The sequence below is a fragment of the Bactrocera tryoni genome, chromosome 1, assembly GCF_016617805.1.
Source record: "Bactrocera tryoni isolate S06 chromosome 1, CSIRO_BtryS06_freeze2, whole genome shotgun sequence".
NCBI lineage: Eukaryota > Metazoa > Arthropoda > Insecta > Diptera > Tephritidae > Bactrocera > Bactrocera tryoni.
The window spans coordinates 86,123,434-86,136,365 of record NC_052499.1 but is presented as its reverse complement, the minus strand read 5'-3'; the positions used below and the strand labels follow the sequence as shown (position 1 = coordinate 86,136,365).

The window sequence follows — 12,932 nt, the reverse complement described above, 5'->3', positions numbered from 1 at the left end:
TTTATTGGGTTGCATCTGAAAATAAGTGAAGAATCCGTTTTTTTCTGTTTAACTTTTTTGAGATTTGCTTTCTTTTTTATTTTAGTTTTCAAACGGTTGTTTGTTTGTGTTTCTTTGACTTTCGATTTTTTGCTTGAGACTTTTTCAATGCTCCTCTTACGATAAATGAGTAGAACAAGTAATTTATTGACTCTAAATGTAGGATGAAATTCATTCAGTGTGGGCAAGTTTTGAAAAAAATAAAGCATTTTTCTATTGGAAATTGAGAAGTTTTGAGTTTATTGTTCTTAACATATAACTACGGATGGGGTCATGAACCATATGATTAACAAAAAAGATCATCTATTATTTGCCTATGTTCCTTACACTCAGGCTCTTGACCAAATTCGATGCAGAACATTATTTGATAAAAAAAAACTACTCTAAGCGTCTTAACGATTGCGGGCGATTTCATAACTCGATATATTTGTCTCTACATTATTCGTATCATTGTAAAGATTTCCCTTATATATCACATCATTTTCACGCAAAATCTGTTCTACTGCCTTAGCAAATATTATTCGTAATAATTAATATTCCTTTTGATACTTCTTCTATTTTTCGCTCACTCGAGTTCAACACGCCCCTATGCTCTTCAAACGAAAATAATGCAATTCGAGTTACATCAAAATACACATGAAAAGTAGTTATATTTATGTAACAAATAAGTAAGGTTAGGTTATACTGCCCGGCTATCACGCCAAACACGGACCTGCTGGTTCTTAGCAATGCCCGAATCTCCAGTCTACTTTGAGGTGAAGAATTCGCCACATAGGACGTCAACTTTTTTTGCGAATTTTAAGAGCGACTTGATTTCTATGTTTCATACATCGTCTAGTACTTTGGACTCCGAAGCTCCTAGATACTTGAGCAGAGTTCTAGTTAGTGTTGGACAAAGCCATTAGTGGTGTACCAGCATCTCTCTTATGTCAACTTGTCTGCACTTTCTGCATCACTTATGCCTATCGCATGTGATGCCAGTTGGTTGAGACTTGCCAAGAGGCCAATAGCCGTTCGGCACTCCTTTCGCGACCGTGTGAGTAAGAAAAAAACAAGTTTTTCAAAGGATCTCTTTGCGATCCTGCATATACTTAATGCCTCTTTCAGAAATTTTGTTGTATTTCGTTCTTATTGACTTGCGTATTCCCAATACTTGTTCTGTAGCCAGACGGATGGTGTTTAATAAATAAATATATGTGACCTGGTCTACGAAAAGGGAGCCCTCTTTCCGTAGACCAGGTCACATATACATACATTTTTTTAAAAATAATCTATAAAATAAGATAAGATAAATGGATGAGGATCGCACCGCGACCTAAGGTCTATTGTGCCCTCTCCTAAGTCATAACGACTCACTCAGCCCCAGCTTATAGCCAAATTCCAATATACTGCTGGGCGTTAGTAAGGCGATGTGTTCCCTATTTGGAAACATGGATCCAAGGGCCTTTATCTTGGGTCTACAGACTACCATGCAGTCATTAGCAGATCTTCTGGTGTTTCAGGCTCCCCGTCGCAAAACCGGCTATAAGTTAAATAAGTGCTTCTTGAGCTTACAGTGGCCAGTGTAGAAAGCGAAAAGTAGCCTTAGTTTGTCCATATGGAGGTTGATTACTTATGTAAACCTGTTGAGGTTATAATCCCATTAGCAACTTGGCATCTATAGAAGAGCTTTTTTAATTAAATTCTCGACGATTCTCGATATGCGTTTGATGGTCAACGAAATGGTTTGTGTCCCTAGATACTCACATACATGAGTAGAATTTCATCTCGTTGGGTAGCGACTCAACTTGTTTGACCAATATTTTTGGGTCGTTCAGGCAATGAGCGAGTAATGCTATAGGCGAAATGCTTTTTCTAGATCTTAACTCGAATAGACACCTACATTTCTCGGCTGGTGAAAGGGAAAAATTTTAGATTTCTAGCATATGCTTCGAATAGAAAAAAGATTATGGAAATTCACCTACTCACATCCGCTAATATGTCTTGTTTTTATATACTCACAAACTAAAATTAGCTTAATAAAACTAAATATATTTTATTTACCGTAAATTACGTTTAATTCTCTTCACAGTATGAAAACATGCATAAACATTCATAAATATTTACGAGTAAATTTATTTCGAATTTCTAGGTGCCGGATGCAAATTTGCATCCATCTGGATTAGCCACAAAAGTGGGTGCAACACTTTGCGCTGCGCTGCTGTGCTTCTGTGAAGCAAATTGATAAATTCATATTACCACACATTGTTGCACTTGCCACGTATGCAGAATGTAGGAAGACTCGTAAAACTTTTACGAGCCGGCAACATACTAAGTGCTCGCAAGCAATCACGACTGCCTGCTTGAGTGTGTGGGTGGGTGTTTGTGTCGGTTCGGTTACCTCGCATGGAAATGCACTTGGCTGTGTGAGAATTAAAAGTGCCCACGAATTGGATGCTTTCGGCTAATGAAAATTTCAGCTGTTTCAGCAAAGTATTAAAGTAAAAGAGTTATGTACGTGTTTGTTGCCGAAAATTCGCCTCATAAAAGAGTGCAATGCGACATTTGGACCTGGCAATAAAATACAATTTGTGCAGAATGTCCAAGAGTGGCCACTGCACTTGGCCGATTGTGGATTTAGAAAGTGGATTCCCGAATGAATTTTTAATAAAAATTCCGCAAAAATTGAGTAGGTGCTGGCAATTAAGGGGTGTCTGTATATGTGGGTGTAGTTAGGTGTAGTTTAGAAACAAAATACCATAGATGAAATCATGGATTAAATAAATTTTCAATCGGGAAACGCTGCTGACCCGCCAGAAAAACGGTCCATTTCTGAAGCGAAAAGTGGGTGACTTACGACAACATCATTCGAAAACGATCGTTGTCGGATTACGGTGAGTCAGCGCAAGCCAAAAGTCTGGTTTGAAAGTCAGGAAGGTTCTGCCATGTGTTAGTTGGCAATCATCTAATATGATCCCAATGTTGAACTCTTAATTCTGATCTATGTTGTCAGCAACTGTATCGTCTGAAGGAAACAATCGTCCAGAAGCGGTAATTTTTGGTCAACAGCTGAAGAATTGTGTTCCGTTAGTAAAACGCCAAGCCACAGAGAACAATATTGACTCGGCAGAAGCTTCCGGAGTCTTGTTGGCAGACCTTATAGTCTGGACTTGATACCAAGTGATTACTATCTGTTCTTGTCCTGAGAAGCGAACTATTTTGCAGGTAAAAATTGCCCTCAAGAAAAGCTTGTGACAATTTTTTTCTTGACGTAGACATCGCTTAGGTGATTGTAGCCGAGTTTACCACAGCGCGCCCGTCGTTCTTCCTTTTCGCTGTTTGGCGCCAATTGGAGATTCCAAGTGAAGCCTGGTCCTTCTCCATCTTTCCATTGGAGTGGCGGTTTCCTCTTCCTCTGACCAAGCCAGCGTAGCCGCTGACTCTTAATGACAATGTCGTCGTATATCTCGTACAGCTCATCGTTCCATCGACTATGGTATTCGCCGTTGCCAATGCGCGCAGAATCATAAATCTTCGTCAGAACTTGTCTCTCGTAAATACATAGCGCCGACTCATCAGAAGTCTATGCCTCTGCACCATATAACACGACGGGAATGATGAGTGATTTGTAGAGTTCGGTGTTTGTACGTCAAGAGAGGAGCTTACTTATCAATAGCCTACTTAGTCCGAAGTATTTAGCACCTGTTGGCAAGAGTTATTCTGCGTTGGATTTCGAGGCTGTCGTTGGTGTTGGTGTTTATGGTGGTTCCAAGATAGACGAAATTATCTATGACTTCAAAGTTATAACTGTCAACAGTGACGTGGGAGCCAAGTCGCGAGTGCCACGACTGTTTATCTGATCCCAGGAGATATTTCGTCTTGCCCTGGTTACTACCAGACCCATTTGTTTCGCTTCCTTATCCAGTCTGGAGAAAGCAAAACTAACAGCACCATTGTAGAGGCTTTTGAAATGGTATCAAATAGTCGAACAAACCGGTGCATGTTTGACCTAAATCGGATTTTTCGATTATGCTAAATGAACTCTTTAATTTGATGCAAACGGTATGGATTCTTACTACTAGACCTTATACAGACAAGACACAATTGGATTAAGTAAAACTTTAATTTAATTTCCAACTAATCACGTGTGTTTTTTCAGCAGTTGGTTCCCACACAAGTGTATCCAAAAAATCACCGAAAAAGTTCTCATCGTCACACCCAGCATTCAACACGCCATCACAGCAATCAACGCAATAATTAAATCTTTGCTTGCACACCGAATTCGTCGCTGAAGTGGAATCAACACACCGGTGAGCAGCCGAGCAACCCTCGAAGGGCAATTGCGTGGAATTTTAAAATGTACCTTTACAGCCAAGCATCCACTCAAGTGGTTACCGTTAAAATTTGTCAACTATTTCCACACATCACCTTGGCGCTGCACTGAAGGTTGATCCTCAACTCCATCCACCGTTGCCTCACAAAGCAACTGTCATCTGCCAAATAGGCAAAGCACCGGTGTGTGTGTGTGTATGTGAATTGCAACAGTGTGTGCTTTTGTTTGCTGCTTTTTATCATACTCATCATTATCATTACTTTTATTGTTCGTCTACAACAATATTATTATTTTACTTTATTATTAACGGTATATCGTTTCGCGTGTGCCAACACACACGTTCGAGCACTCAGCTGGCATTCAGGCGTAAGTTTGTGCCTCGATATATACACATTTTTATATATCTATGTAGTCCTCTTTGTAGAGCCGTCACGTGTCCTGCGTACCGCAACGAATTCAGTTAAAAATGACTTTCGTCAGTTCTCTAATGTAAACCCTGTCTTTTTATCCCGTTATCTTGCCAGTAAGTTATTTGAGAAGCGATGACAGCGGCTTTTAATTTTTTCCAATTTGAAGTGCTCACAATTACACAAATACATACGTATGTCCGTGAGCAATATAAATAATTACAAATAAAGTTTTCATAACAAAATCGCTTTGATGGACCACTTGGGATCATTGAGCTCATAGTTAGATTTTCCACCTGAATGAAGATCGAATCAGCATTGACCTGAAATGCAACTAAACCGATTTTAGATTTCTTTTCTAGAGAAGCTTTGTTTATAGCCACGCTCTACTTCGTTAATCGAGCTCAGTGACCATGCGGTACTTTTATCGTTGATATCTACAGAAAAAAGAATACAATGTCCGAGAGTTCTTTATCGCTAATATTTGATATTGCAAGTATTAAAACAGGTAAAAAAACGAGTTCCAATGTTATACCCAGAAATAGCAACCACTTGCAGCTTTTAGCGTGTAATAAATCGGGTTTGTAATGGCATTGCACATTCGCTTAACAAACAATAGACGAAATTTATCCATTTGGAAAAAAGTATGATCTCTTAAGCTCAAGCAAATTAGTTGTTGATTAACGCTTGCAGACCGTATCTCGGTTTGAAGTATTGACCAATGTGTGGTATTCAATTTGTCAAATTTAATGACAATCGTAGTCAAACTAATGACTGCAGTAATTTGAAAGCACTTGCTTATGAAAAATCATTGCAAAAATTTTTTGGATTGTCATTTTTGTGATTTTTCGTCAATAAATTTGATAGAATGGAAGCCGGACATAACACATTAAAATACTTTTGTATACAACATTTTAGTTATCTATCTCTATAGGTGAAGGCCATGTTGGAGATCATTTCACACGGTTTGATGGAGCTTGAGCTGGTCTCTTTCTCCACTGCCCTTCTAGCTGTAAATGCTGTTCTCTTGTCAAAAAATTACATATGAAGGCAAAGTTCTCGGGTTGAATTAGGTAAAAGGAAGTGAGTACCATATCAGGTACTACTAACGATTTCTTCCATGCTACCAAGTAATATATGTATATATACTTGTACATTAGGGTGTTTTTGTTTGAACAATTAATTTTTTTAAGTCCCGTCACGAAATTTCCTTGGAAATACCCAAAAAAAAAATTCCCTTAAAATTTTAGCCCTTAATATTAATATTAAGAACTGGATCAAGGCCTGTAAAAATTTTCTATAGAAAATACACTACAATCGTGAGTTTTTATCTTTAAATTCCTACAGATCAGAGGTATTTTATGGCATCGCTTTGATTTTAGACGCATATTTCTCAGAATTGTTCACTCTACAAAAGTGCCCAGTGCAACAAAGTCGTAACTCACACCGACGGGGTAGTACGAGGCTGATTAGAACTAAGACTATTAAGACCTCTGTTCGTTGTGATTAACAGAACTTTTAATTACGGTCCAAATAGACCTTCGTATATCTGCAAAGCGTCTAGGGCCAGCTAAAACTTTTTGAGTCGTCTAATATCTACTCAAGCCAACTTGACGGGTTCGCACAAAATATGGGAACCAAAATGTTTCAAGCTTTGCCCGGCAAAACGTGGACAGTGAAGATGATAGGGTCTAGGTGTTTTCAACTGATCTTCCTCTTAACAACTTTGACAAGTTGCGTCCCCCAAAGTCTTGAGAGTTACCGCGAGAGTGCAAATGGGTCAGCGTCTAGTTAGGAACTTTGTTAAGAGCTAGTACTTTCATAGACCTTTTGCGTTCCACTCTGGGCCAGAAGGCTTTCCGTTTTTGACGATTGTTGGATAAAGTTAAGGTTTAATATTATCCTGATGATTACATATTAGGTCAGCTGGCTAATCTAGAGATCGTACGTGGACTGTAATATAGTATATGTAGCTCTTCTGAAGCCATAGAAAAGAAGAACTCCTGTGTCCGAAATTATAGATTAGCAAAACGCTTAGTAGCTAATACAAATTTTCATAGGCGCTTAATTTCTATTCCCGCTATGCGCTCCCAACTGTTTAAGCCTTACAAACACGGGACAGTCAAGAAGGAAGTGTTGAGTTGTTCCCACCTCGTATTCTTCCATACAGTTTTTACATATGGGTCTGGTAAGATTCCCAGCCTTAATGGTGGCAAAAAGAACACTAGATCTCTTGCGATCGATCGTGGGCCAAAAGGATTTTGCGAGAGCGCATGTACCGATGAGGGTCCAGCACTGACCAAGCTTTCGTGAAGACAAGCTATCTAGTAGTAGAACACAATAGAACACGGGAGCACCGACCCGCTTCCATTCTACTGATAGCGGTTCTACCAGCCCTGAACGCACTGTTAATAAGCTCAAGGCTAACATCGGCCCCTGCCTACTGATAATAATAATAATAATAACCTCAGCTTGGGAAACATTGACATAGTCAGAAAATCTGAAGCTGGAGTTGATAGAGATCTTCTGACAATGAAGCACTCCACCAACCTTCGCCTTTGACGTTTCTGTAAAGAAGCTCACTGCCCCTCTCCTATAACTGCTTCTTCCCACTCCCAACTCCATCGCCGGTATATGAGCAGAGAAGCAGTCGCCGGAGTTCGGTTTGGCGACTCCATGATCCAAGTAAACCGGTAAGCAGTCAAAGTGTGAGATTACATATTCTTTTCAATGAAATTGGGTACTTTTAGTATCGATATTGTTTGTATTACACAAAAAAAGGTCCACCCTGACGCGTAAATTTGTATATTGTATATAATCTGATTTAAAAGTTCGCTGCACTCAGACAAAGTAATAACTACACACCAACAACTAAAGCTTTTCGCTGCACAGAATCGTGTGATATTCTAGAGATGCCCATTTGCCTACCGCGATTAACGCACTCGCCCGCCCCCCACTTTCAAATTCAAGTTGAAAAACTCGTTTCACTGCGACTGCCAGTGTGTAGTTTTGTAAGTTGTTCAGCTGAGCCACCGCGCCGCAGAAATCTTCACGCTCTGTAAAATCGATCTCTTTGCGTCGCTTCCGCTCAAGCGCGAGACGAAAATAAACAACAAAAGAGAATGCGGGACAAATCAATGAAAAATATGAATAATTTAATATCACAATGTATTCAAAAGAACATAAACAACATTGATTTTCAAAATAGTAGTAAACCGAAAAAGCTGAGACGCGAACACACGAGATTCGCCTGGCGAGTTCAGCGGCCTCAAATCATGACGCTCCACTTATCTACATACATACATACAAACATTCGTACATAGAGTAGAATTTGTTGGCTCTTACTTCGGCTTGACTGACTAATTTACATGCAAACTGGGTTAATCGGCGTTGTTGTTGGTATGCTCATGGTGGCGGCAGTTGGCAAAGTGAAGTTCAAGTCCAAACTCACATCCGACACAAACGCCGAGGCGATTTGCAAGTGAAATGAGCTTTCTGCAATGCGAAATAATCGGCAATCATTTGTTGACAGCGAAAAGCGTGGAGAAATCCATAAATTGCAGTTTATGGCCTCTAGTCTGCAATAGAGACAAGCAGACGCGAGTCTATACTTTTTGAATTCTTTAAAACTTTTAAAACTTTAACTCTAATCGGATTTTTATGTTTTACACATTTGATTGGCATTTGGTTATCTCGTCAATCAGCGATTTAAGGCACGTTCGAACTACCGAAACGGCTTCGTCTTGTTCTGCGCGTTGGCGTTAATCGTCTTGTCCACAAAGCGCTGCGCCCATTAGAAAGTCCAATGCTTTGGGTTTTCTATTTTATTGTGAAACTATTTTCTATGGCTGGTAACCCGTTGACCTATTTTCTACTGCGTTTGGGCTTGACTCGAATGCTTTCTCGTTTTTAAATGCGCTTCAACTGGCGCTCACGCCCTAAATATTAAGAAAATGCATTTACATATTGATATACTATATACCATATGCATATGTAAGTATATGTATATACAGATATACATACATATATATGTAGTATATGTACTTTGATGATTTGCAATTCCACTTTCATTAAACAAACGCAAACAACGCTTAGGTAGCCCACCAACCATCAATGTCAATCGAACAGTAACCGCATATGGGAGCGCGAATTGCATAAGAGAGAACATGTTGTCACTTTAAGTTGTTTGGAGGTGAAGCAATTTTATGACGAACTCGTAAGAATCTTTCAGTTTCTTAAGGTTAGATTTTGATACTTAGAAGGCTTCTTAAATACGATTGTAAATAATTATTATACGTAAGCGCTTAGGTTATAGACATTCTTGTATTTGTGGATATCATTGTGATTATCAAAGTTTACATCAGTTATATTATGACAAGTATATGCTAGTCTTGGCTTAAAAAATCTCAGAACGGTCTTTAAAAAACTGAAACCCAAACCAATCTATCACATAGAGCGAACCGCCAGTTTTCTGTATTTCTTTCGGGAACTCTTTTGCACTATATTTTCAATTTTAATTCGAGCAAAACTATCTCAATTTTTGGAAAAAATTCTTCAAATCTTATCATAAAACATTTCCAGATTTTGAAGGCGGGTTCTCTAGTATAGTATATCTTAATTTCCTTGTGTCTACTTGGGACCCCCAGAAAGACGTCAGCTGGTTTGTCAAAGACCTTGTAATAGTGGCTGCGAGTTTAATACCCGGTTTATATTTGCTACGAAGTCCATCCCTCTCTTTTATCAGATTTAATAAGTGATTTGTTCAACCTCCTTCCCATAAATATTTCAGCTTTTACTTGATTATATTTTGTGGAACAACATAGTGTTTCAGTTCAAGTTTTCAAATTATGCGATGAATATTAGTACAAATAGAAATTATCAGAAAGATATGAGAGACTTTGGTTGTAAATATTGGATATTAAAAATCTCAAATTTTTTTGTAGGAACTTTTTTATCCTCTATCTACCAAGTATTTTCACAATATTTTCTAATAAATACAATGAAAATTCTTAAGCTCTCTTTTTCCAACTCTACCGCGTATTAGATTCTACTACATTTATGTATGTATCTCTATATGTATCCGCTTATCCGCTGGTACAATTATTGTCCATAACCTGTTCTTCATTGGCGTTGACAATCGAACACAGCCAGCCGTATCATGTTCTTGCTCAGTTCTGCGGCGAAGAATGGTTGCAACGCTTGGCTTTCTTAAAATTCTTTGGCCTACGACAAAGTTCTTCATTCGTCGTTTGGCGTTCGTTTGGTCAACAGCAGAGGAAAAGGTAGAAAGCTACGTCAACGCACCTACACAAACATACCAGCTGGCTTTGAAGTGATTTAGAGGGAGTGAAGTTTTAGAAAGTAGCACAGCCAATATGAAAATTAGAACTGTGTGTAAGTTTTAAAGCGTTAGAAAGTTTCTTTCTTTCAAATTGAAGAACACAAAGGTAATGTTCGTTCTTTGATTGCATCTTTTAATTCTAGTGCTCTCGTGCCTGTGCTACACACTCGCAGTGGCACTGCCCACACAGAATGGCGACGCAGCTGCAAGCGCCGAACTGCCGCCGCAGCGCTTCGCTAGCGATGCTTCGCAGAAGATTGCGTTGAACATGCTGAAATTCAATGTGGATATCGACTCGAATCAAGTTTATTCACCTTTGGGCATCAGCTCCATACTGGCTGTCTTAGCGGAGGGTGCGGCAGGCGAGACATATGAGGAGTTCAGCAAGACACTTGGCTTCCCCGCCGAACGCGCCGATTTGCGTGCTTCCTTTCAGCGCATACTCTCGCGCTACCAGAATAAAGAATATTCCACGGCGCCTTCTTTCCAAACCTGGTTGTACATCTATCGCAACAACACTGCACGCGATGAGTTCAAGCAGTTGGTGCGCGACAACTACTTTGTCATGGTCAAAGACATCAACAGCGATGAGTATGATTGGAATGAGCCAAATACTTCGTTGGATGTCGAGACCAGTTCCGTGAGCAACAGCAAAGATGTTGTTGGTTTTGAGACACTGAAGCGCTTGCGAGCCGATGCCAATTTGGCTGCTGCTGCTACAGAGACACAGTCTGCTGATACATACGGCGAGGAAGTGATCGACAAAGAAGCGTCTAAATTCGATCGTGTTGTGGACGATAAGCAGTATGTGGAAAAACCAGCAATATTGGAGGAGATTAAGAAGCAGCAAACTGAGAAACAAGAGGACGAGAAAGTTGACGCCGAACCACTGAAAGCAGCTGAAGGTTCAGAAAGCGCTGCCACAATCGACGAAGTGAGCGAACAATTAAAAGAAACTGAAGCAGCAGATATCGCAGAAATACCAAAACACGAAGACGAGCTGATTGCCAAGGATATTAGTAAACGCGAGGAGGATGTGAATTTCGAAGACAACGAGACGGTGCATTCGGGAGAGAAGTTGCAAAAGCTCTATGGCGATGACAGTGACGGTGTTATACCGATACAGGAAGTGTTGGACTCCAATGAGCCGGAAAAGGTTTCTTTGCCGCTGCAAAAGCTGGAAAGCGCACTCGATACGGCGAACAAAAACGCAGGCGAGATAATGATTGCGCTAGAGTCCCATATAAGCTCGGTACGAAGGGTAAGTTGTCTGCAATGCAGCGATAAAAATTCGGTTCTATATTTTTCATTTTTTTTAACAGGCTTTGGGCGCCCGCAGTCTTTTCCGCAAAGAGGACATCGCGCACGCATTGAGCGCTAATTCAATAACTGGTCGTGAAGCTGCTTCGAAGACTAAAATGCTGCTATTCAATGGTCTCTACTTTGCCGGTCTCTGGGCGCAACCATTTACCAAACTGAGCTCAGAAGACGAAAGCTTCTTCTTCATGACAGCCGAGGATGCAATGAAAGTACCAATGATGGAAACCATGGGCACATTCCATGTCGCCGAATTGAAGAATTTAAATGCAAAGGTGATCTGTTTGCCATACGAGGTAAGACAAAAGCGACAGTATGCAACCACTCTTCACCACTTAATGCCCTAAATATTTTGTTTAGAACAAAAAATATGCGATGATGATTGTGCTGCCCAATGAGACAGAGGGGCTGCGATCGCTCATCGAGAAACTGCAACCCGAAGACTTTAAGAAGGCTAAATCGCAGGTACAAAAGAAGGAGCTACGTCTCATAATGCCCAAGTTCCAAGTCGATGAAACTTCACGTTCCGAAGCCATGTTGAAGAGCATCGGTTTGACCAAGCTCTTTGCGAGGGAAGACTCCGATCTTAGCTTATTGTCTGCCGATATTGATCTACATGTGGACGAAGTGGTGCAATTTGTGAGTGTGCGTGTCGATGAGAGCGGTAGCAGCGAGAATGGGCTCACCGCCTCCGACACACAGGCACGCACAGCTGCCGCGCCCGAAATCGATTCGATTGAAGTGAACCGTCCATTCTTGTATTTCGTAATGGACTGCGAGGAAGAGTTTGTGCTCGCTGCGGGTAAAATTTACACACCGGAACTAAAGGAGGATCCGCCGATTTCCATTGAAGTGGAGTTTGAGCAATAATTGAATAATTTTGCAAGACAGCCCGACATTTATATAAACTCATCTGCAATATCGAGATTTTAGGTCAACCCATTTTGATACAATTTTCGGAAAAGTTCAATACACTTTTTAATAAAAAAAGAAAAAATAAAGATTTTGTGTTTATTTTCGGAAGAGAATGGCGAACTCTTTGGAATTAAAGAAATATTTTGTCTATTTTGAATGAACTTTCGGACAATCTGGAGAGCATCATGATACTTCTGGTAGTTGGGTACAACTAGGCGGGAGTATTTCTATAATTAATGGAAATTATTTGAAGTTGTCTTTAATAGACTACAACTTACAGCGTTAAACATGGGAGACATGAAAATCCAAGCAGGAGCAGACCTGTTTTATAGGCACCGTTGTGGATGATTTACACCATTTCCTTAATTTATTTACAGGAAACACTAGTTTTACACATAAACACCGGTTTTTTCACTTCATAACTGCTCATTTAAAGCAAAGACATTCATGTAAGGTACGACAATAAATTATATTGCGGTGGACATAGGACTTAATGGCATTTCGCGTTACGAATTTGATGGTGAAAAGTTGTGAAAGTGGCCCAAAGCGGACCGAAAGAATTACGAGCTAACGCTTGTAGGTAAAATCAACCATGTCATAT

General features: G+C 40.0%; 1 protein-coding gene across 1 annotated transcript; it reads left to right on the top strand.

The window, feature by feature from the left end:
• Positions 1 to 10,229: 10,229 nt before the first annotated feature.
• On the top strand, positions 10,230 to 12,286 carry LOC120782884 (serine protease inhibitor 88Ea; the record flags this gene model as incomplete). Its single annotated transcript, XM_040115433.1, has 3 exons — positions 10,230 to 11,360; positions 11,422 to 11,712; positions 11,777 to 12,286. Coding segments are annotated over 3 exons (1,932 nt in total), but the record flags the coding sequence as incomplete, so codon positions are not given.
• Positions 12,287 to 12,932: the final 646 nt, after the last annotated feature.